The following is a 25,703-nucleotide window of genomic DNA, read 5'->3' on the forward strand; positions in this document are numbered from 1 at the left end:
ACTGGATTTAACAGACACAAAAATTAGGCTCACAGAAGAAAAATAACTTCTTCAAGACCACAGAGCTAATGAGCAGCAGAATTAGGAGCTACATTCAGACTCTGACGTCTATGCCCACATGTCCCAGTGAGATATCTGTGTGTTGCTGCAGTCAAGTGGGACCAGGAGAGTTTGTTCAGAGGACAAACTCTCAAGGGAAAATTTGATCCATTATATCTTCTGATCCAGGTAGATGAAATAGGCTGGGCCCCAACACGACCTACCCCCCCAAGGCCCCAGGATAAGAGCATAGGCCACTCCCTTCCCAGGGGGATTCAGCACTTGTCCAGCAGGTAGGGGTGTGGGAGGAGTGTGGCGGGGGGGGGGGGGTGCGGCGGGGGGCAGAGAGGAAAAGGTGGGTGTGCTGAAGTGGACAGCCCCCAGTCTGAATCCTGGCTCTCCCACCAGGCAGACCTCCACCCTGAACGTCTTTGCCAGCTCGTCCTTAAGTCGGTGGGGGGGGGGGGGGCACCCTCCGTTCCCCACACTGCACTTCGGAGGCCGAGGAAGGGAAGACGTTTACAAGGGCTGGGTAAGCCCCAAGGCCCTGGACAGATGCTAGCTGATGTCGTTAACGCTAATGACCACGATTACAAGGCTGATATCACCAATGAGCAGGGCCAGGCAGGCCTTGGAACAGATTCCAGGTGCTTCTGCTGGAGACCAAAACCTGGAGCTCTGCTCTGCATGACCATGGGTCCTGAGCTGGCCGCTTTTCCTAACTCGGGCGACCACCTACCTTCATGTCATCCAGGTTGGCAGGCAGGGTCCCCGGCTTGCCAGTGAGTGAGGTGCTGTTCTGACGTGCCAGCCCGCTGGGCCCTGGGGCACTTGAGCTGGAGCCGGTACTGGTAGTGGAAAGGCTGCGTATCGGGGGGGCCCCTCCACTTCCCAGAGCCTCACTTGCCGGCCTGAGAAAAAAAGGCCGGAATGACCACCCACCAAGCCTCCTCCCTTTCCCCCAGGGTCAGGGAGAGATGGCGTGGGATGAGGTGTCTGCCACAGGCCCTGCATGGGAGACTATTCCTGCAGGATCCAGACAAAGGATCCTTGAAGACTGGGGTTCACCCATCCCACACCTGGCTGGCATCTGCCTGTCTTTGGGTACCGACACGGAGAGGGGTGGGGATTGTGGCGGGCTCCTACTTTGGCGGGGCTGGCAGGATGGTCTGGTAGTTATAGTGCTGCTGCTGCTGCTGGTTGAGGATCTGCAGCTGCAGGAAGAGCTGCTGCTGCTGCAGGATCTTGGCATAGGACGAGTCCATGGGGGGCGCGCCCTTGTCCTGCTTTTGGTCCGGAGGGATGTACTGGTGATACTTGAGCTTCTTCACCTTTGGCTTCAGTTCCTTGGCTTTCTTGCTGCGCTGCAACTTCTCACTTGCAGACTTGGGTTGGCTTTGCTGAGGGCACAGAAGACAGAGGAGCTATCAGGGGACAGTCCTGGGCCTCTTAAGAGAGAGGCCCCCAAGTGGGAGACTGGTGGCCAAGCTATTGAAGTAGAGTAGCTTCTGAGGAGGCAACGTCACCCACACTGCCTAGCCCTGCCTCTCCCCCTACTGGACCGTACCCATCCAAAAGCAGAGGCCTTATCAGTGCCCAGAAGTGTTCCAAGGAGAGGGCAAAGACTGACGGAGGGGGAAGCTTCCAGGCTAAGGGGAAATAGACCAAAAGCAGATGTCACTGTCATACTGAGGAGAGAGTGAACATGATAAGAAGGTTAAAATACTTGGTTTCTGGAGCTTGTGCCATCCACACCAGGTCCTTTACAGAGACCGTGTCACACGTGCAAGAACCCTGCCTGGACAGCAACTAGCAAGTCTACTTGAAAATGAGGAAACAGGCTGAGAGGCCACATAGCGAGCTTGATCTCACCACGTGAGGGATCTGGGACCCAAACCCAGGACTCCAAAAGCTCTGTTCCTTCACCAAATGGGCCTCAAAGACCCCTAACTGGCACACTAAGGACCCAGCTGACCAAGAAGGGTAGCAGGTCATGCACGGGAGGCCTGTGTTTGGTCAAGAAGGGCAGAGCTGGACAAGGGCAGGAGTCAGCATGGGTATGCCAGGCAAGGACTGTGGACAGCCTAGAAGTTTTAGAGCCAAGAAGGACAGGCAGAAGGGTGGAGACTTGGTGTGGGATCAGCTGGGGTCCTGACCAGGTGGCAATGGGGACCACAGCAAAGGTCTGGGTAGACGGACTAGCGAAGAGTGGACAACAGAAACACACGGCAGGTGAGCAGTTCAAGAGCTTACAGCTTTGAGCTTTGGCGACTGTGACAGTGGCGGTCGCTCTGTGGGAGTCAGGAAGAGGTTCTGGTTTTGCTAAGGAGCATGGAAAGAGCAAGAAGACAACAGAGCTGGCAGAGCGCCCAGGTGCATGGAGATGGGCCCACGGAGAGGACCAAGAGCAAGGCTGCAGAGCAAGCAGTGGGGCCCAAAGGGACGGAGGATGGAGGCTGAAGAGGGAACGGGGGAGAACCCCACTGAGAGGGAGGAGCAGAGGGAGCCGAGGGAAGAGCAGCCACAGAGGAAGGCAAGGGAAAGCAAGAATGGAAAGAGAAGCACAACCCAAGGGGGGCGTTGCAGGCAGCTAGGGTGGGAGTTTGGGACCCTTGAGGAGGGTTCACTGCAAGGCTGCGAAGCCAGCCCGCGGAGGCTGAGGCCCTACCCAGGGAGAAGAAGTGAAGACAAACACATACACTTTCGAGTGTGTGGTGGTCAAAGGAAGGCAGGGGTCACAGGACGAGGAGCACTCTGAGGGAGGAGTTTTGGGGGGAAATGATGACATCTGTGGCCAGTCAGGATGAGGGAGCAGCCCAGAGCCAGCAAAACACCCTGGAGGGCTGGCGACCAGGCCAGAGGTGCTGGCTGCTGCTTCCGGGACTCGGGAAGCCTCACAGCAAGCAAGGCAGGCCCACCCAGGAGGACATCAGGGGGCCGCAGGAACACGCAGCACCCAGGGGCACAGCAAGGGCTCAGCTAAGGTGAGGGAACAGGAACCTGGCCAGCGCCCAGGCTGTGAGTGACAGGAGCAGAGTCCCATGGATGGCCAGAGACTCCCAACCAGGGCAGGGTATGTCAGGGGGACTAGAGAATGAGACCAGACAGGGGAGCAAGTAGGGGCAGGAGGGAAGGGAGCCTGCCCAGCAGGAGCACAGACTACGGGCATCAGAGACGCTGGTGGCAGAGGCTCTGCAGGGCGGTGGGGACCAGAGAGCGGCTCATAGTGCCCAGCACAGTGTCCCCCAAACAAAGTCCCCAATAGGTGTCTCATGGGCTTGCCCTTTCAGGTATTTCAGGTCAGGCCTTAAGGGAGAAAACAACAAACACCCATCACTGCCAGCTGAGTGACCTTGGGCTCATCACTTTCACTTTCCAGCTTTGTCACTGGGGGAGCAGGGCCCTTCAGGGCCTCACAGGGAGGCCAGAAATTAAAGTTCAGCAAGCCCACTCCAGAGCCTGGCATGCTGTGCTCGGTGAAGGGGGGCTCTCACTGTGACAGCCAGTATCCTCAGAAGCACCTCAACATCACCTCAGTGACCTCTGCTAAGCCCTCACCTAGGGAGCAGAGATATGCACCCCCAGTCCCTGCAGTTTTCCCCACAAGGGGATGAAGTCACAGCCAGGCTCAGAGGGGCACAGGGAGGGAAGAGCAGTCAGCAGAGGAGCAGTACCTTAATGAGCGTGGGGGTGGGCTTGGCAGTGGGCACCGTGGTTCCGTTGGTGAGGCTGGGAGGCAGGGCAGGCTGCTCTGCCAGGAAAAGCGTTTCTCCAGAATCTGGGCCCACTGGGAGCTGAGACACAACCTGAGAGAGAAGGGGGAAGTAAGGAGGGCGTGGCCATCTCCAGATGGCAGGGCATCCTAGTCCTGCCCTGCCTGGAGGTAGGTGGCAGTCACTTCCTTGGATACCATCACTGTCAGGGGGCAAAGGGAAAGACAGAGGGTGGTGAAAAGATCACATGGGGTGGGCCAAGGAGACTTATGAACCACAGGCGGCCCAATGTCCTCCCCCTGGGACCACAGGCTGGCTGTAGTGGGCACCTGCTGCTGACACCTCCCCTCCCTCAAGCAGCCAGCTCTTGAGCTACCAGGGAAACACCCCTCCTACTTCCTTGTCTCGCCTTGTCCAAGCGAGGGGCCTCAAACGGGGCAGCTCCAACAAGTCCGGGGCACGTAAGAGCATGGGAAACATGCAGAGCAAACCAGCTCACCTGAGTGGGGGACACAGAGGTGGCACTGGGCAGTGGCTCGCTGACTCGGGCTTCCAGGGGCGATGGCACTGAGCCCTGGGACTCATGGCTGGCAGGCTGCTCAGGGGATAAGGCATCGCTGCTGTCCTCATCGAAAGAAGAGCTGTCCGCTACCTTCGGGTAATTCACCTGGCCCACTGAAAGCCAAAGCCAGCGTGAGACTCCACCTCGGGCCCCAGGGAAGGGGAAGAGGGGTCTGCTCACCACCCAGAGGCTGTCCCAGCAAAGTGCCTGCCCCTCAGCCCCTTCAGTCCCCACACCCCAGCCCAGTGGCAGACAGGAGCAGGGAGACCAGTAGCCAACCTGCTTTGTGGGTCCAAAAGAGCTCTAGGAAAGCTCATCCTCACGACTCTGAAATGAAGACTGGGAAGAGCCCTACTAGGCCACTGAAGTGCTCCCCTGGGCTAGGAAAGGCCTGATCTCTCACTTCTTGGGTTTAACTTTACACTGCGGCCAGTCTTGAAAGTTCTCCCCTCCCTCCCTCCAACTTGCTACCTCTTCTGCCTTGCTCTCCCTGCTGTTAAAGGTACTTCACTTCCCTCCTATGGTTGCACAAAACTCTCCTCTTCCCCAGAAGCTTGTGGGCCCTGCAGTGGGGGCTTGGAGTCAGTGGAGAGGGACGGGCGGGGCACAGGTTACAGCCTTGGGAGTGTGGCTCCCCTGCTGGCTGCCTGAACAACAGCCAGGAACAGTCCAAGGAGGCTCTTGGAAAAGGGACACTTGCCCGCCCAAGTGAAACAGGACCATTGGAAAAATGGTGACCTCCCTTTAGTGACTCTCGGAGACCTAAGACCACCTGGAGAAAACCCATCCTAAGGGTCTGCCCCGCCCTGGGCTGGGTGCCTCCCTGTGGGCTGGGGTCAGGCTGGGAGGGAGAGGCAGGAGAAGCAGGGTCCCGAGGTGAATCCCAGGATTCAGAGAAAAGGAAGGATGGTGACAGGGACAAGTAGAGTATTTCAAATGGCCCATGTCACCAGCACCACCTCAGCACCGTCGGGGAAAGATGCTCTGCACCAGGCTGCTGCCCACCCAGGAGGAACTAAGGCAGTGACCACGGTCCACAGGTGAGCTGCTGGCCAAACCTGGGGAAATCTGCTGTGGTGGGATGACCACAGAAAAGGAACAAGAATAAGCCAGTGACTCTCCCAGCAGACTCTTCCCTTCCAGGGCCATGACCTGAGGCTCTCTCCTCCCTGGGGCCTGGGAAGGGGGCCCACGAGTCTGTCCCTCCACCAGCTGACTGCAGTGACGGAGCCAGGCATGCCGTGCACAAAGGGAATGGAGGTTGCTGACCCCTGTGGACTTCATGACAATCACACACCTAGATTTGCTCCTGTGATCTCTCACCCCCAGTAAAGGGATCTACTGTGAGGCAGCAGCCACACAATGGGTCCAGGATGGAAGAGCTGCAGCTCCACCCTTTGAGTCCATCCCACCCAAGGAAGCTGCTGGCCACACTGAAGAAGCCCAAGGACTGGACCAGACCAGGGCCACTGCGGTCTGTTTCTCTCTACTCTGGCCAGGTGTGGGCTGAGTGCAGGATGTGGAGCGACAGAGACACGGTCGCTGCCCTCTGGGAGTTTGTGGTCTGGTTGCCCTGGAGCACAATGCATGCTCCGCTAGAGGGAAACACACTGAGGGGACACTGAAGAGTAGCTTAGAGAAGACTCTGGAAGAGAGGGCCTTGAAATGATCTCACAGATCAGATGGGGGTGGCCTGCAGAAAAGGGCGTGCGTGCAGGCGACTGTGGGAGATAAGGAAAGTCCCTGCCCTGGCCCCCTTCTCTCGGGCTTCAGAACTGCCTCAGCTCCCTTCCCTTCACCTTGCATCTCCCGACCTCGCCCCCACTCCTCCCTCTCAGCCCACAGCTGCTCCACTTCTCCCAGCCGAAAAACCCGTCCTAACCCACCATCTCCCTTTTCCTTCTCTCCTCACGTCTTCAACAAATGGACCACATTTGCCATCACCACTTCCTTACCCCCTGCTCTTGCCTTGACCCACATGATCTGCCCTTTGCTGGCAAGTGCTTCTTTTTCTCCGTAGCCAAACTGAACTACTTCCAGGCCTGAAATGAGCCGTGCTCTGCCAGGCCTCCAGGCCATGGCTTCTGCTGTCCCCTCTGTCTGGAATGTCCTTCTCCACTTTACAATGTGATTCAGCCTTCAGGCTGACCCAAAATGTGCCATATCATCTGTGGTGCTTCTCCAGCCACTGCCCCTGTCCCCGTCCCTGAGAGAGACCTATCTCGGCAGCGCTTCCCCTGCACCTGACACAGCCCACTATTCTGTGCCGTCCACCACAGTCCTGCCACCTGGTCTGTAATGAATGTTATTGCTAACAACAGCAGCCCTTCTACGAGTCTCCCCAGGTGCCAAGGACTATGCCGGGTCTCTTGTCCTGCAATCCAGGTGACTTGGCTATGTCACAGGGCCATGGCCTTTCTGCTATACAATAGTAGCATCTGCTCAGGGGCCAGATTTGGAAATCGCTTGTTTATACATCAGTCTTTAAAACCCGTCAGACTGAATTCTTTGAGGGAAGCATCATAGTTCATTCATCTTTGTAACTGCAGGACTTCACGCAGGGCGCGGCACACTGCCAACTCTCCGCCAGCACCGATCACATTTTGGCTGGCCAGAGGATCGAGAACTGACCTTGGCCCAAACGCTGGCCTGTAAACCAGGGGCTGTTGTGCAGTGTGGTGAGGATCTGGGTAGGCAAGCAGGGAGATGAGATGGGATGGAGGCCAGGGCAGAGCAGTGAATGACAAGGGCTCTCAGGGGCCCAGGGTATGCCCGCCTCCAGCATGGTGGCTGCCTCCTGCCCTGTCAAACCCCTGCCTGCAGTACACAGTCTCCTCTGACCCAGGGCTCAGGGCACAACGCGCCATGCTTTGGGATCCACTCCTGAGGTTTCCCTTTTGCACCATGCCCAACATCTGATTAGTGTGGTGGGAGCAGCTGGGCCTCCTTCCCCTGAAGGCACGGCTACCTCCTGAGAACAGGAACACAGCTTTTTCTGCGTTCAGATTCTGGGCCCACTGTTGCAAAGGAGACATGTCTGTACCAACACTTACCAAAAATCTAAGAGAACTGTACCTGACCACTTGACCGTGGCCCATGAAGGCCAGCCCGCCTGGGACTCTGCCCACCTCCCATCTCAAGTCTTGACAACCCCCCTTTCTAGCTCCATGTCTCATTCTGCCTCTCTCTCATGCATGCACTTTACTTTCGACTCACCCTACAGCCCCAGTCTTGGCTGCTACCTCCTCTGACACTGCACCCCATTGTCAGGGTTGGGCTGGCCCTCTCGGCATGCCCCCTCCAGCACGGTTCTTGCTTCTACTTATGTTAGCTGCCTGTGTCAGCAAAGACTTCTGGAGAGTTGCTGGTCTGAGTGTACATGCTCACTCGAACCTGTGTCTGCTCCTAGGTGTGAGCTCTCTAAGGACAAGGGGCTTGGCCTGCCAAGTGGGGCTGTGGTCCTAGCACCTAGCACACTACTAGGATCAATCAGTATTTCAAAAGAGAAGTATCTGTAGAAAGTGCCAGGCTCCAAAAAGAGATTTCACTAAAAAAAAACCCAACAAAAAACAGTGCGGTCCAGATTTCTAATTTCTGGCATCTCTGCATGTTCACAAATGACATCCATCTACCCTGTGAGAGAAGAATAAACCCAGAGATGAAGGCAGACAGGGCCTCTCTGCTACTTACCTACCTATCTTGGCATGGTGCTGACCCCAGCTAAGACAACCTGTTTATCAGGCCCTCACACTTGGTACCTCAGTTCCCCAGGTCAAAGCAGGAAGTCAAAGGGCAAGAAACCCAGAGTGCCTTCCCCCTGCATCTGGCTGGCAGGTCCACACAGGGTATCTGGGGCCTCCTCACCAATGATGGCTTCTTTCAAGCTGGACTCCACAGGCAGGATGTTCTTCTCCACCAGCTCCATGGGGCCAGGTCTCTGTGCAATCTTCTCGTTGAGGTCATCGGCCAGTCTGGCTCTCTTTAGCTTCAGCTGCTTGGCCTGCAGGGAAGGCTCAGCCGAGGTCTCTGCCCGTGGGAGAGAATAGAGTGCAGGAGGATGAAGGGATGGATCTGGTTTTGCCCTGGTAACTCCAGAGCACCCCTCCGTCCCTCTGGGGGAGGAGCAAAGACCATCAGAATGCATAATGCATCCCAAACAGAAAAGAATGGCCCAGCTTAAAGTCTCACAAGGACAGAAGAAGGGGCCCCTGCTGTGGGCAGTGCACGGGCACACACAAAATGCAGTGGCCTCTACTCTCCCTCAAGCTCTCTGGGTTATGGGGGCAATGCACCTCTCTGCTTTGGGCCTCTGTGTCTTTGTCTGCAAACTGTGGGGTTCAGACCAGGAAAGTTCTCTTCCAACCCCAAAGATGGTTCAAAAGTACAACAAAAAATGGATAGATTCACAGTGCTTCCAGCAGCTAAAATCTTTCCTTAACTAGAATGCAGAAAACAGCATGTGCTAGAACCAGGTGGGCTATGTCTAGGATGATCTTACTTGTACATCACAGGTGCTCAAGTAAATGCTGATTGAATGAATGAATCAATTAATCAATGAATGAAAAAGAGAAAGCAAATGCATTTTAAAAACAGGTTTTAGAGGAAAGAACTTTATATCAAGACATGATGAGATCCAGGGCCACCACAAGGCCACAGGAGAAAAGGGTATAAGCCAACCCAGCAGAATGCGACTGTGATTCTTCGGGAATTTCCAAAACCCAGTGACGGCAGCCACAGCACTGCTGTTCCCCGTGCTGAGGCTCTGGCTTGCCCACTACCTCCAGAAATGGGAGTGATAAGAAAGGGAAGAAGAAGTGTGGGTGCTGAAACGGTGAACACCGGTGAGAGAGCAAGGGTTTGGAAGCATTTCCATGATAACACACCTTCCAAAATGTGCATCCTGACCAGCTCCGATCTCTCTGGCCGGGAACGAATCTTCCGTTTCAGATAGTCCTCTGTCTATAGAAAAAAAAACACACCAAGCAGCTCTCAAATACAGGTCACAAGCTTATGGCATGGACAGGACCAAAAAGCAGCTGTGGCTGTTGGTCACCTCTGTAGCACCCACGACCTCAGCTTGGGGATGGCAGGGGTCTGGGGCCCCAGGAGGTCCCATCTGCTTCCGACTGCACTGCCGAGGAGGGCACCATCCATCTGTCAGGACCATCATCATTCTGAGGTCGAACTACTGATATATGTTTTTAAAAATCTATTACTTTTACTCTCTTAAAAGTAATATATGTTCATCAAAGAAAATGGAAAATTAAAAAGTAAAACAACAATAAAATGTTTAATCATGCACTGTTAATATTTTGGCATATTTGTTTATAATTATTCTTCCATGAAGAAGGCAATTTAATTTTGTAGTTGTAATCATACCGAATTAATTTTTTATATCTTGTTTCAAAAAATTTTTATGATCTCATGAGCATTTTCCATTTATTTTGAATGACTACCTAGCAGAATAGTAATTTTGATACATGGTGTCATAGCTCCAGTTCCTTAAAGTCCAATGTTCTCATTTCCTCATTTCTGAGACTCCAGGCAAAGTAAGCCATTTCTTCAACAGTCCCAGAAGCCACCCTACTGCCTGGCACTCATGTTATAATGTACATAATGTGGCCCCAGATCTGTCTGACTCCAGAACCTGGACTCTTAACCTCTGCACCAGAAAAATCACAAACCATACATCAGGCCTATCAGTGGTTCAAGACCAGCAGAGGATGAGATAGGGCAGGGCAGGGCAGGGCAGGGCAGGGCAGGGCAAGGCAAGGCAAGGCAAGGCAAGGCAAGGCAGAAAATAAAGTATCAGTACACTGCATGCAATGAAGGTAAAGACCTGGTTCTGTTCTGCTGGCCCCTGTCAGCTGCACAGGCTCTGACCGGGCAGCCTGTGCCAGCCCTGGGGTGGTGCTGAGCTCTCTAGGAGGTAGTTTACAGTGGGGGTGGGCGCTGGTTCTATCACCCCATCTGCAGTGGGCAAAAAAAGTGCTCTGGCTGCTGTAGAAGATGCTAGAACTGGTGTTAGATGCTGCAGGTCTCCACAGCCCTCAGAGGGTGGCATATTTTCTAGGCCACCTGAAGTTCTGGGCAGTGCCCAAAGCCAAGACAGAACACAGTATTAATTAAAAAAATACCTGGAGTCCATAGACCAAGGTTTGCGTCCCAGCTTTACCACTTGCTGGCTGGACAAATTACTTAAACTTTCTTAGCTGCAGCTATAAAATGAAGATAATAACACCTACTTCATAAGGGCCGGTATGAGCATAAACAAGAAAATGATTTATTTTCATATATAAAAATGCCCAATAAAACAGTAGCTGCTCTAATTGGCTTGAGAAGCAGCCAGGCAACGAGCCGGGGTGTAGGCAAGGCCACTCCTTCTCCGCCCCCGCTGTGCTCTCCGCACTCCTGGCCCTAACGCAGGGCAGTTTGTTATTGCTTTGGTTCATTCTAAGAGTTAATCGTGATTTTCCTCAGAACATTTTAAAAAATAAATTCAAAGAGAGGGCAGTAAGAAAAGCCTTGGAGGTAAACACTTCAGTCCCGGAAAGAGCTGAGGGTCTTAGGGTTCCTCGGTCTGTGGTCCTCCTTCTGGGAGATTCTCTTCCCTTGTCTTTTATGTGAAAGACAAAAGTAAAGGGAGTGACAGGGGGAAGTGTGTTTTGGCAACTTCCCGATCTCTGCCCGCACTGGGCAGCAGAATATTCCCCTGAGGCTCCTGAGGGAAATGAAACCAAGGGGGGGACAGGCAGCAAGCCAGGTGCAAAGCATGAACCTGGGCTCAGAGGGGGCACCCAGCTTCTGCTTCCACAGCCTCACATGGACACTGGCTGCTCAGGACACATGAAGGCCAGTGAATGCCCACCCTGAAGAGGTGTGGGCAGCGTAGCCACTGACATGAAGGGACCACGGTTGGTATCTGTGTCCGAACATCGACAAAAGGTTATGGTGGAATTAAAAATGGGAAAATACTAGTGGTCTCCAAAGCAAGAGGAGGTTCAGTGATCACTACATACTCTTAAACGTAGTAAAGGAGCAAACTCCTCTGATCATGTTCCATGTTCCGTATCATCACTCTGGGAGATGGCGGGGGTGGAGATGAAACAGAAAAGGGCAGAGCTTTCTGTTTAGAACTGTGGGGCAAGGGCTGGCCCGGAGGGGTGCTGGGAAGGAACGGAAGGAACGGCAGCAGCAATGCAAGGGGTTCTGACGACAGACACTCCTCAGAGTTCTCGAGCCAACAGTGCCTTACCCTGGCCCGCTCCAAGCTCCTTCTCTGTTCATGAAATGCAGCTGGACTTTTCAAAGCTGTTGGGAGAAGAATCACAAAATAATTACTTTGTTTAGTATCACGCACACTGCTACAATTTACTGTGGAAAATACATCTTAAATTCAAGTTAATTTTAGTAGTACGGTTAATATCAGCTGAAATAAAGAAAGCGGCACCCATGTAAGCATATTATCTTTATGGTTCAGCTACCCCATTAAACCAATTTTGGTTATTTATTCCTAATGGGAGTAGTCACTGACCTAAACTTGGGCTCTATAAAGTGAACCTGTGAAATATAACTTTAAAAAATATCCTGGACCCATTAGCTAGACTGTCAAGGGTACAATCCTCATTATCAGCCAACATTCAAGAACAGCTGCTGGGCCTCACCTTACTCTCAGGGAGACGGGGACTCGGAAGGATGAGAGTTGCATGGTGGGTCCACCTGACTGCAGCCTCAGGAGAAACCACAAAGTGACCAAACTGCAGGGAGCAGTTAAACAAAAAAAAAAAAGACACATCTACTTGGGTGCAATTTCCTTCTTCATTTCAGCTGATATTAATAGTGCTGCTAAAATTAACTTGAATTTCATCTCTAAGGCCTAAAGGAACTTCCAAGTGACTGTATGTTTGCCCGTGGTGTGCACACACAACCAGCAGCTGACAAGCAGGCTCACTGAAGTCCTTGTCAAGGGGACTCCTGGGGCCTGCACCATGGGGACCACTGCTCTCATCTCAGTAAACAACACTGAGGGTGGGGAAACCAAAACAGGACCCTCTACAAATATGGCACCAGGATGAGAATTTTGTGTCAGAAACTCAGCTATAGGGACAAATGATGAGTTGGGACACCCTGAGGATAAGAGGAGGGAAGGCCTGACTCAATTCAAGTGAGGAACAATAACAATAAGAGAGAAATTTATAAGACAGTGGTTAGTTTCACTTCTGCTGTCCTAGAATTTCAGAACAGCTATGAAACTGTGTGAGGAGATAACTTTGACTAGGCTGCCGGCTGTGGTAGGAGTGCAGTGGTAGGGAGACGCTAAAAGTAGCAAGAGATAGATATGACCCTATCCTGCCTGGGCCTTTGCACTTCCTCCCTCCATCCCAACCCCCCTCCAGGGGCGAGCGGCTGGGCCTCAGCAATAGCAGCCCCAGAGCAAAGCTCCAAATGTCCCAGTAATACTTATTTTTTAATTTAATTTAATTTTAATCTTAGCATTAAAAAGAAACTATCTTAAAGTTCAGTTGAGAGCCCACCCCATCTTCTAACAGTAGGGGGAGCTCTAGATTTAACAAATGCTCTCTAAGGGGAAAAAAAGCATGGGCTCCCTCCCCAACCCACCAGAGCATTCCAGGGCACTATCCACGCTACCCCAGCTCTGCTCTGAGGAGGCCTTGGGCATCTCAGTGGGTAATCAGACAGCCCCTGCACCTGCTTCTACTGCGTAAGGCTGGTTCAATTCCAAAATCAGTCTCCGAAAGCCCTGATATGCAGGAATCTGTACTAGGCATGACGGACCAGTAAGGAGTGCACTCATAGCCTCACTCTCTCCTCGGAGAATTTATCACACTGATGAGACAATAAGTACAAAGAATCAAAAAGAAAATTCATTGTCTGCCCCATCCCACCCCCAGCTTCCTTTCTGCCTTATTTTTCTCCATAGCACTCATCACCAGCTGACATTCTTTATAGTAATACTGCATCCATCCTTACTTGTTTATGGTCAGCCTTCTACCAACAGAAGCTTCATCAGGGCATGGCAGGGGTTTTGTCCATTTCTTTCATTTCTGACAGTATCCCCAGTGCCTAGAGCAGCCAGCACACAATTCATTCAATGAATTAATGAACACCACGTAAGAAGCAGATACAAGGTATCCATGTGACAGGAAAACTGGAGGATTCTGTGGTAGAGCGCTAAGCTAAACGGACAGCCCGAATGATGGCTGTCATCAGGATTCAAAACCTCACAAAAGTCTCAGACAGAAAATCAGGGCATTCGTGTTCTTGTCCTGGGTTCTACCCATGACTGCTGGTGTGCCACAGCATAGGACTATTTTTTGGGGGTCTCATTTTCTTCTTCTGGAGGGTGAGAATCTGTCCATCCTCCAAAACTCTCCCATAAGTCAAACAAGAAAAGTGCTCTGAAGCAAGTGGTGCCTTCAAGGTGCTGCTGTCATCAAACACAGTGACTGGGTTCAATCATGGGTTTGATTCCCACACAGGTCAGCTAGTTTCTACACCACAGTCCACATCATCTGTCTAAAAATCCAGCTGGCTTGCCGCCTAAACAACCTATGCTGGCTGTCCCAAGGGCTAAGGCACAAATCCAACTTGTGGAAAAACAACTCATGAAGTCCAGAATTTGATGGAAGGGGAGTGTATCACTTTCATGCACAAGAATGATGATGCAACACTAGAGGAGATAAGTGATGGGTGAACTGGCTGCAGTGTATGTAACTTCCTGTTTGGTTCCACTGAGCCAAGGAAGTTTTCATATAATAGCAAGGAAGAGATTGCTAATTTTTGAGTGCCTACTTGTGTGGCAGGCACTGTTGTAGAGAATTTAATATTCCCAAAGATTCTATGTGGTAGGTAATATTCTGTTTTACAGGTAAGGACGGGCTCAGGGGCAGGAAAAGCCAGCTAATGGCAGAGTTAGGTTGTAATCCTAACTCTGCCTCACCCCCAGGTCAGAGTTTTTTCTACTTCTCTGGGTTGGTTTCTTACTTTCTTCAAAGAGTAGAGATGAGCGACCCTATTGGATGCAGGGGCAAGGAGGCTTCAATTTCCACATACTGCTTAGGGGTGGGGCCGAGGGCAGGAGATGTGGAAAGGTCTACTCAACTACAATACTGAACAACACACAAGTATAAGAAAGGCTCAGAAGAGGGGTTCAAAGTGACCGCAGGCACAGAAAGCCATGGTTCAAAATCCGGGGCTCCCACTGGAACTTAAGGGGCAACCTTCGGTGCTGATACCAGGAGATGAGCTTGGAGGGGAATGTGAAGACCAGAGAAATTTAAGAGCTGCCCGGGCCTGGTAAGAGAACCAGAAATGAGGACCAAGAAAAGAATTTAAGATGGTAATTACCAATTCCAAAAGACAATTCCTGGTGGTAGGAACCAGCATTCCAATGCTATATGTGATAAAACCAACACTGCAGCAACCTGTGAGGTCATTCACTGAGTGGTGGGCCCCAACCCAGGTCCAGCTCTGTCTTCAACTCTTCCTTCTCTAAGCCTCCTCACAACTGTGTAAGTTTCTCTCAGTCCTTGAATAGCCCCCTCACTTTGTGCAGCTCTTTCCCCCTTTCTTTCTTTTTTTATTGCTGTTCAATTACAGTTGTCCCTGTTTCTCCCATTACTCTCCCCTGCCCACTCCCTTCCCATTTCTAATTATGCTCTCTTATAGCAAGGTCAGCAATTCAATAACTAATTCTAACAGATGAAAAGAGCAATGACCCCATGTCCTTCAGAATTCTGTCAAGAGTCCTATAAGGCACTTCTCAGGTTTATTTGGGGACAGACTGGAGCTGGGGCAGCTCGGGGTACACTGGGGTGTGGGGTCGAGAGGGCATCCTTATGCACGTCCAGCCAGTTCTGTTCAAAGCCACAGCTGTGGAGGGTAGGAGGTACAAGAGTGACAAAAAGGGAAGCCCCGGGTTTTACTGATGTAGGAGCAAATGGAAGTCACCTCAAGCTTCTGCGCTAAGGGAATGAAATACATGGAAGGCCAGCAAAGCAGAAAATGCTTTTAAACTTCAACTTCTGCCAGTTGTGGAAAATCGAAAAGACTCAACATTAACCCATAAATGTGTCTGACCAGGAGGGCTGCATTCGTCTTGGACCTTCATCTCCCTCCTCCTTGCTGCCTTACTGGTTTTGTCAGAGTAGCCAGGATATTGCTCAGAACTTTCACTTTCCCAGAAACAAAAGCCCCAAAGACCACTGCAAACCCCAGAGCTGTGTATATTGTTTATAGGAATACACATTTTTGGTTTTGGAAGGTAGGTCTTAATCCTTTACTCCCACTCTCTGGGAGCTGATTCTGCAGGAACACTAGCATGGCTTTGCATGAACAAAGGGAAGTGTGTAGCACGATCTGAAAGGAAAATAACCAAGCTCCCACGGAAGTCAGATGCACAGAAGTGGCTAAGAGGTGTGGTGTTCTTAATCACGGTTTCAGTTCTAGATGTGGGCCCCGCCCCTGGCTGGCTAAAACCACCAATTAATATTGTTCCTTCTCTCTGGCACACATTTTCTTTCTCTGCTTACACGTTTGCTCCATTAATTAAATGAGGTCATTGTGAACTAAAAGGAAAGAAATGTTTTCAACTTTCTTTTTAAAAATACACTGTCATCCCTCAGTATCCGCAGGAGATTGTTTCTAGGACTCCCCACGGATACCAAACTACTCTTACATAAAATGGTGTAGAATCTGCATATAACCTATATAATCCTCCCTTATACTTTAAATCATCTCCAGATTACTTATAATACTCAATACAATGTAAATTAGTCATTATACTATATTTTTTAGCAAATAGTGACAAGAAAATAAAGTCTGTACCTGTTCAGTACAGACGCAACCATCGTAGGCATACCTACATAGTACACATCAGCAACCACGTAACATTATTTTCCTGAACATTTTCAGCCCAAAGCTAGTTGAATTCATGGACGCAGAACCTGGAGATGAGGAGGACAAACTGTACTGCTATCACCTCCAAAGGGAGCTCAAAGTTGTGCTGACTGTGTCTACAGGCTTTGTGGCTTACAGTGCAGGAGCACTGGAGTCGAGCAGTCTTGATTTAATCTAGCACTGAGGCCCTGACCAATGTGGCTCAGTTCTTTGGAGTTGTTCTGCAAAGCAAAAGGTCGCCAGTTTGATTCCCAGTCAGGGTAAATGCCTGGGTTGCAGGTTTGGTTCCCTGTCAGGGAGGTGCTTTCCTCTCCTGTCAGGACATGTACAAGAGGCAACTAGTCAATGTTTCTCTCCCTCTCTTTCTCCCTCCCTTCCCCTCTCTCCAAAAATAAATACATAAAATCTTTTTTAAAAATCTAGCACTGAGGAGTAGGTATGAAGACACTTGAAAACCAACCTATCACATTAATTTAGGATATTAAACAACATGTTCCTATCACCAGCCCAGATTTATTTAAACATGAAAACAAGAGAAAGTTTAGGGTCCACAAAGCAGTTCTGGAAATAAACCTCAGCAAGGAAGGATAGCAAATAACCATAAAGATTTATTTCCTCATCATTATCATTAAGAAATATCTACTAGGTGGCTGGGTCTGAATGTCACTTTATTAGGTGCTGACAAAATAAAAATAATGGTTCCCATCCTCGATAAGATACTATGCCAGAAGCTCTCCACCAATTCTGTATTCAGAGGAACTCAAAGGTTATGAGCAAAGTACAGCTAACAGAGGTCAACAGAATGCCATAGGCTAAGGAGCCCTTCTTTCAGGCAAGCCTGTCAGGCTTCTTTCCACTGCAGAAGCAGAGGGCATACGCATGGTGCATCAGTGGAGGCTGTGTGTATGTATGGGAACAAATATATTTAACAACCTAGGTGGGAAACTAGAAATACATTCACCCATCCATCTATCCAATAACCAAGTCTTGAGTAACTACAGCAAGTCCCCACTTAACATCACTTGACAGTTTCTGCAACTTTAAGCGAAACTGCATTTCATGAACCCAATTTTATCACAGGCTAATTAATGTAAACAAGAGTTAAGTTCACCCTAGCTGGCATGGCTGTCAGCTGGAGTGTCCTCACATAACGGAGGGGTTGTGGGTTTGATTCCCAGTCAGGGTATGTGCCTGGGTTGTGAGTCTGATCCCTGGTCTGGGTGTGTACAGAAGGTTTCTCTCTCACATCAATGTTTCTCTCCCTTCCTTCCTCTCTCTCTAAAAGCAGTGGAAAAAATGTCCTCAGGTGAGGATAAAAAAGAAAAGTGCCTAGAGTGTCTCATCAACATTATAACAAAATGCTGAATTAAGCGATGTTATTCAAGGACCCGTGGCACTGTGCTAGTTACTGAGAACAAGGACACACAGGATGGGGTCCCAGTCCTCGAAGGTAGCTCATGGTCTGCTTAGGAAAAACGACAAGTAATTACAATACGAGGTGGAAGTACATTTGTAGAGGTCACTTAAAGTGCTACGTAAGACAGAAGAGGCAACATTCAGCCTGAGGGAAGTGTGCAAACTGTCCAAGTAGATTTTACAGAGAAAATCCAAATGAATGAAATACAATCACCAAGAAACAAGGAAGAGATGCAGGAGGTCATTTGAGGCTGAGGAAGAGCAAGAGCATGAAGGTATGAAAGTGCACAATTTCAAGGGACTACAAGCAGTCTGATATGGTTGAACCTAGGAGTTCATGTGGGGACAATGAGGCTGCAAGGGGAGGCAGGGCCCAGCCCATGAGGAGCTTTAATGTATTGCTGTAGGGACTTCTGCATCTGGGAAGATGTAGCAGATGTACTTTTCTCTATTTCTCCCGCTAAGTACAACTAAAAACTCTGCACATTGTACATAAAACAAAAGCAGGTTGACACAAAGAGCGACAAAGTGGTGAGTTTCCTGGGTTTCCTTTTTTGCCTCATACATCCTAGACCGGGAGCTGAAGAAGCCAGCAACCTGGAAATGCCAACGAAGGTGGACCAAAAAAGCCCCAACAAAGCCTACTCTCACTAGCCAAGGGACCAGGAAAAGGGCAGCCGAGCAAGACAGAAAACTTTTAAACAGTAACTGTTCTATTCTAGCCAGACACCAAAGAAGAAAAAGTAGCCTCACTCCTACCAAAAAAGGTCAAGTGGGGCGTCGGCCTTCCCCCTTGCAAGGCTATAATGAAGCACCCCAATACCTGTGGCCTGGGCCGTATCAAAGAAGGCCAGAGTGCATGGAGGTGGTTTGGAAGAGTTATTTCTAACTTGATGTTTTATGTTAAAAAATAAAACAAGCAGCCCTGGCTGGTATGGCTCAGTAGATTGAGTGCTGGCCTATGAACTGAAAGGTTACTGGTTCGATTCCCAGTCAGGGCATATGCCTGGGTTGTGGGCCATGTCCCTAGCTGAGGACACACAAGAGGCAACTGATCACACATTGATGCATTTTTCCCTCTCTTTCTCACTCTGTTCCCTTCTCTCTGAAAATAAATACAATCTTAAAAAAAATAATAAAACAAGCAGAAATACTGATGATTGGCATGTATTCATGTCACCCCCATGCCAGCACGCACATGGTCTCTCCTTCCCACACCTCCTTTTAAGTTTGAATTTTTCAAACGCCCCCCGCCCAACGCTAAAAGAGCAAATAACGAACAGCCCTATAACTCTGACCTAGATTCCCCAGTTATCTTTTAGCTCTATTTGTTTTACCTCTCTTTCTCATTTGCACACAGGCACACACACATTTTTTTTTGTTTATGGAATCACTTGAAAGCTAACTGCAGATAACAATCACAACATTTCATCCCTAAATTCTTCAGTACACATTTCCTAAGAATAAGGGCATTCTCTTACATAACCAAATACCTATATCACACCTAAGAAAATTATTATTAATTCAATAATGTAATCTAATTTACAGTCCATATTTGAATTTCCGCAACTGCCCACAAACTGGCTTTCATAGCTATTTGAATCCGCTCCCCCATCCCCAGCCCTAAATCCAAGATTTAATCAAGAGCTATACACTTCATTTGGTTGCTGTCTCTCCAGTCACAGTCTAGAACAGTATTCCTACCTTTTCCATGGCACTGAGTTAAGTATATAAACCAGCTGTCTCGCAAAAAGAACGCCCTATATTTTTAATCCAGTTCCTCATGATAAGATTTATAGGTTAAACGTTTTTGCCAAGAAAACTACTTAGCTGATGTGTACTTAATATCAGAAGGCACGTAATATCATGTTGTCCAACCACTGATGGTGCTAAAAGTTTGAAAGGCGACACCAGAGCATTTCACTCTTTGTAATTAATATGTTATCTGCAGGGTAACATTTTGAGGACATGTGAAAATTCTGTTCCCTAACCACCTTTACCTAATCATTTTAGAAACTACTGATGGTCCCTGCCTGAAACCCATTATTACAGCCAGGAACTGCAAAATAATAAGAACTGCATTTTTACAAGATCATTCTAGTAGGGATCAAGAGGCCATTTAGAAGAACAAAATGGAATGACTGGGTGAATGTTGTGCCATTAACACTTCCAGACAGAGGATACCAGAGGATAAGCTCAGGACAAGGAGATAGTGTTCAGTTTTAGGTATGAGTTGGTTTGAGAGACATCCTATTAAGAGATGTACAAGTGGGGTTTGTGTGTGTGGACACACGCATCCGTGCACGTGCACATGTATCATCATCATCATTTAGGGATAACGCTATACAATATGGAAAGACAGAAGATAATACTTCCCAGGCAGAATCTAAGGGAATCTCAGAATTTAAACACAGGTGACAAAGGGAGCCTAGCACAGAAACCTGAGGCTCACAGAGGCCGGAGCGGACTAGGCAAAGCTGATGTCAGGAGCAAGCTTCAAGAAAAGGAGTGTAGGCATGAAGAGAGGCTAATAGTAGACAAGCAGATGAAATAAGGTTTGCAAACTTTCTAGAGGATTTCTTATACTAAGGACAAAGCAGTGGACTCAGAGCTATGCAAGTGGGTTGGTGGAGGCTGAAACTAACTGCAACAGGTTGAGGAGTAAGAGGTGAGGAAGTAGAGTGCAGAGTTTACGTCCCTGAGAGGTTAAGATGAATTAACAGTTAATTACACATGCACTCTCCCCAAAAAAGTACTTATTGAGAGCCCACATGTGTCAGGCCCTGTTTTGGTGCTGGGATACCCATATTCTCATAGAGCTTACATTCCAGTATGAAACACACATACAACACAGTAGGAGGGCATACATACTGTGAAGAAATATAAAGCAGGGTACAGCAATAGAGAGTAATGGGTAGGAGCAACTCATAACAAGTGTTCAGTAAAAGACTTTCTGATGTGACATTTGAGCAGAGACCTGGGGGAAGGGAGTGAACCCTGTAGCCATCTAGGGAAGAGCCTTCCAGGCAAGAAAAACAGCCAGTGAGGGCCCTGAGTAGAAAACTGCCTCAGTGACAGGGAACACCAAGGAGGCCCGAGTGGCAGAGCACAGTAAACAAAGAGAAGAGCAGGAGGAAATGGTTGGGGGCGTAGCACACAGGGCCCTCTGCTCTCAGGTAGTATCAGAGAAAGTAAAACAAGGACAAGAAAGAAAGTAGGACTGTGCCCATCAATATTACCATTGACAAAAAGGCTCCTGGGGGTAACATAAAAAGACTCACCGTAAACAGTTTCCTTCTTTTATCCCTGATGTTTGCATAAGGTGTTGGGAATTAGCTTACTTGAGCTATTATTTTCCACACTACATACTTGTAATGGAGAACTGACTTGCCTGAGATCGCATCCTCATCAACTACAGAACAAAGACTAGACTCTGGCTCTTCTGATTTCAAAATTCAGATCTTTTTATTTATATATATTTCAGCGTAAGAGAGGAAGAAGGAGGGGGAAGGTGGTGGTGGGTTGGAGGAAAGATACATCCCTAATCAAGTATCTTTTTCCTCCCAAAAATGTGACAGCCAAAAACAAAAACAAACACAAATAAACAAACAAGCAAACAAAAAACACCTGACTTTAATCTGTTCTTTCACATTGTGCTTTCTTCTCCTGGTAATTCCTTTGGAAAAAAATGCTGCCTTGTTCTTTTTTCTAATATTGGCAATGGGACAGAAGGAAGGACTTCAGCAGAAGTCAAGGGGGCCTACCTCCTCCCATTCCTTTTTCCTCCAGCCCTCTCTTGAAGGGCCAAAATAGCTGAAGAGGGAGTCACTGAATAATCAAACTCCTTCAAAAGTTAACTGAGCTTTTTGCAACATCCCATGGCCCTAGCACAGAAATTTGGCAACAGCTCCAGACAATTTGTTAACTCTGCCAAACTGACCACTGACATGGTACAAGGCCATACAAGAGGCAGGCGAGGCAGGCTTTTCCCAGCACTGGAGACAGTGGTTCATAAGTTCTTTATAAACAATCATTTTATATAATACAACCTCAACTGTCTTAGTTATTTGTTACCAGCTCTTGACTTATGTGGACAGGGCCATCCTCTACATCAGAACTCCTGGGAAGAAGAAAATAACAATAGTCTATGCCAGAGATTTTCACCTGGTATGCTGCAAAATTTTTTAAAATATGCAATACCTGACTATTTAGTCAAGGGCACTGATCTCTTTTCTCTTAGGTTGTCAAATAAAAAAATACCAACCAACACAACAACAGCCATCTGGTGTGAATGAATCAAAATTATACCCATTTTTGTCAGACTGGCCAAAAAAAAAGTATTTTTTGGTGTGCCACATAATTTTAGTAATTAGTTTATGTATGCCATGAGATGAAAAAGGTTGAAAATCACTGGCCTACGTCATTACTAAAAATTAAAAGGAGAGAGATACCAGCAGCCCTTGCTCCCATGTTTCTCCAAGTGTAGTTCAAGAACCATTTGCATTAGAATGTCTCTGGAGTGAAGATTCCTGGGCTTCAAGAATTTTATTTTTTAAAAGATTGATTTTTTTTTTTTTTTTTTTTTTAAGAGAGAGGGGAAGATGCCCTGGCTCGTGTGGCTCAGTGGATCGAGTGCTGGCCTGTGAACCAAAGGGCCGCTGGTTGGATTCCCAATCAGGGCACAAGCCTGTGTTGCGGGCCAAGTCCCCAGTAGGTGGTGTGTGAGCGGCAACCACACACTGATGTTTCTCTCCCTCTTTTTCTCCCTCCCTTCCCCTCTGTCTCAAGATAAATAAAATCCACCAAAAAAAAGGTGGGGGTGGGGCGGGGTGGAGGGACCGGGGGGGGGGGGAAGAGGGAGAGAAACATCAGTGTGTGAGAGATACATGGTTGCCTCTTGCATGCCCCCAACTGGGAACCTGGCATGCAACCAAGGCATGTGCCCTGACTGGGAACTGAACCAGTGACCTTTCGTTTTGCAGGCAGGCGCTCAATCCACTGAGCCACACTAGTCAGGGCAAAAACTTTAATCTTCAGTGAGCTCTTTGAGGATTTTGGTACCACTAAAATTTAAAAAGCTGCTGTTCCCTAGTCCAAAAGGCAAGGGAAAGGTGACACAACTGATAAGAAAATAAAAGATTTTTATTTTCTCATTCTCGGGGCAAGGTGACTAAAAAGTACACTTAGTAAGGACTTGATAACATTCTCAATAGCTTAATTCAAAATTTCAACTCTGTGGCCCCTATAGGTGCCCATAAACTGGTAACAAATTAATCTCTTGAGCCCCTTTCAGGATCAATGCTTTGAGTTGCAAAGCTAGTGTTCTAAGAGTCACACCCCTGGTCAAGAGCCTCGTTCAGCAGGGATGCATTCCAAACCCTGCTGTTTGAATCTAGGGCGTGACAGTCACAGTCATTGGAAGGCAGCACAGAACACAGTCCTAGGTTTAGCATGCAGCAAGTGAGGAGCACAGAGGTTCACTGGTGTCGATACAGGAAACGGGGAGGGTCACTTACACAATGAGTTACAAAAGTGCAGAGGTCAGCTGTGCTATTGGTTGTGTAAGCGTTTTATATACTAGCATTAGGTAGACGATTTTTCTTAGGATTCTGCATCCAGGCAGAGTAGAGGCTCTTAACCTAGGGCATACTGTACCAGCTTCAGAGTATCTATGAAACCCTGTCTTGTAGTGGCAGTGTGACTCCAGACAAGTCACACCACCCCTCTGAGCCTCAGCACCCACAAAATGGCAATTATACAAACTACTCTGATCCCTGTTGGCCTTAAAGTGAAAGTACTTTGTTAGAAGCTCTGTTAAGCTTAAAGCACTGTTACTGTTTTAACTGTTTTTCTCTGCCATCCTCCTGCTAAAAAAAAGCAGCATGTGTGGAATCAAATGCTGAGAGCTAACTGGGCTTGACTTTGATTTTTGTTTTACTGTTTTTAGCTGTCATATCAAAATGCCTACAAAAATATCCTCTAACAAACACCATTAACCAAAGAGTTGTGTCAACATTTCCAAAGACTGGCCATATCAATGAAAAACAGAAATAAGTTCACATGAAATCAAAGAAAGAGCATGGGTGGTAGGGTCTGGGGAAGGAACCACACATTCTGGGGCAAGCGAGGATCCAAACTAACAGTCAGAGAGCGTGCTTCATACACATCCTGTTTTGGTATTCAGGTGCGCCACCACCCAGGGCGGTCGCCTCCACCCAAATCGGCAGGAAAGCCAAGGACCAAGAATGAATATATAAAGTGGAGACTCAAGGATACTACTACCTCTACCTTTCCAGAAGTGCCAGCTGCTCCTGTCTCACACCCTTGACTCACTGAGGGAGAAAGAGACTCCAGACTGGGAGAAATGGTCAGTGCACAATCTCGTGAAGCAGGAACATCAACAGGTACAGTGAATTCCAAAAGGTTAAAATATCAGGGGTGAAATATTTTGGACCTAGACTTCCAAGTTTCTCTTTGACATATATGCCGGCCATGTTCATCTTTGGCTTTTACATCATTGTCCAGTATAATGCTCCGGATCAATTGTGATCCCAGTATAAACCACACAACCTATCGTCTTTTTGAAGCCCCTTAATCAGTATGCCTAAGTCATTGGTTTAGATACAAGCTCCAAATCACCTTTGCCCTTCTGAAAATAACATCCCAGAAAGGTGAAGAATTTTTTTTAATTATTTATTTATTTTGAGAGAGAGGGGAAGGGAAGGAGAAAGAGAAAGGAGAGAAACATCTGTGTGTGGTTGCCTCTCGCGCACCCCTCACTGGGGACTCCGCCCGCAACCCAGGCATGTGCCCTGACTGGAAATCAAACCAGCATCCCTTTGGTTCGCAGGCCAGCACTCAATCCACTGAGCTACATCAGCCAGAGCTACGGTGAAGAATTTTAAATCACCACCATCGACAGATATCTATCAGGGCTCCCTCATGGGTCTGTAATGCTTTAGCATTTACTCGTATATTACTCAGGTAAAATGAGTAGCTTCAATAAGTGACTTTATAAACTCCTTTACTTAATTTACTAATCTTGAAAAGAAATTAACTTTGGATATCGCACACATTTCCAAAACTAATTATTAAATGAAAATGAATATTTATGGTACCTTTTAGATATTAAATTGTATCAAGAACGCGTATCAAGGAGACTGCTTTTAACGGTTTGTTCAGCAGAGCTCCCTGTTGGATTCTTTGAATTCAGCAATGAATATGCTCAGAACATGAATATACAACTCATTCTCGAGTCCTATTTTAGGATTTGTTAGCAACTGGCCAAAAAGGAGGTTTTATCCTAGTCACTGACTAGGAGTATACCCTGCAACAGCAGGAAGAGAGATGAGCATGATGACTGACATCTAACAGAAATGTAACATAAATCACCTGGGACTGATGTACCCAGCTCGTGGTCTCCTGAGATAAAAGGGAAGATATTCCTGAGGCCACATGCCTAACACAATTTTCTCTTAGCTTCAAATCTAGAGATCAGGTTAGTCGCAATTCTAGAACACATGTTTTGCAAATGCCATTTAAACTTGCGATTCAGCTCCAGCTAAAGGATCACATTCTTGTGCTTGAGGACACATCATCTCAAGGGGCGGGGGGGATGGGGGGGCAGTAATTTGTTTCTTAAAAAAAAAAGTTAAGGTGTACACCTGAAACCAATATAATGTTATATGTCGATTATATCTCAATTAAAAAAGGGAACTAGCTCTTTCACCCAAAGATATTTGTGTATCTAAAAGATCCAAATGGATGGCACCAATGTGTGTGATGGTGAGCCTCCGAGACAAGTAGGGGCCCAAGGGCACTAACCGCAGAGGGGCAGAGGGCAAACTGCAGAGCTTGGGGGTGCCTTTCCTAAGCCCCTCCTGGAAAGGGGCCCTGGTCAGATGTTGGGCAAATTTCTTTGGCTCACAGGGACAGCAGTTCAGAGACTACCACACAGAGCTTCTAGCAGCTCCCAAGTGGACTGGAGCAAACGGGAAATGACCATGGCCCAGGTGAGGATCTATTCTTACCCTCTGCCCACTCAAACCCACAAT

At 48.3% G+C, this 25,703-nt stretch overlaps 1 protein-coding gene across 2 annotated transcripts in view; it reads right to left on the reverse strand.

The window, feature by feature from the left end:
* Positions 1-25,703, reverse strand: part of MRTFA (myocardin related transcription factor A) — a 142,315-nt gene that overhangs the window by 7,326 nt on the left and 109,286 nt on the right. For both annotated transcript variants that reach the window (XM_054582420.1, XM_054582421.1), the window contains 7 exons: positions 11,570-11,625; positions 9,198-9,273; positions 8,179-8,340; positions 4,252-4,427; positions 3,714-3,845; positions 1,186-1,439; positions 779-950 (listed from right to left, as the gene is read on the reverse strand). In XM_054582420.1, the coding sequence (XP_054438395.1) occupies positions 779-950; positions 1,186-1,439; positions 3,714-3,845; positions 4,252-4,427; positions 8,179-8,340; positions 9,198-9,273; positions 11,570-11,625 (1,028 nt within the window). The remainder of the gene's footprint in view (positions 1-778; positions 951-1,185; positions 1,440-3,713; positions 3,846-4,251; positions 4,428-8,178; positions 8,341-9,197; positions 9,274-11,569; positions 11,626-25,703) is intronic.

Source organism: Pteronotus mesoamericanus, unplaced genomic scaffold (genome assembly GCF_021234165.1).
Source record: "Pteronotus mesoamericanus isolate MK-2021 breed Mesoamerican mustached bat unplaced genomic scaffold, CSHL_Meso_final contig_702, whole genome shotgun sequence".
Taxonomy (NCBI): Eukaryota; Metazoa; Chordata; class Mammalia; order Chiroptera; family Mormoopidae; genus Pteronotus; species Pteronotus mesoamericanus.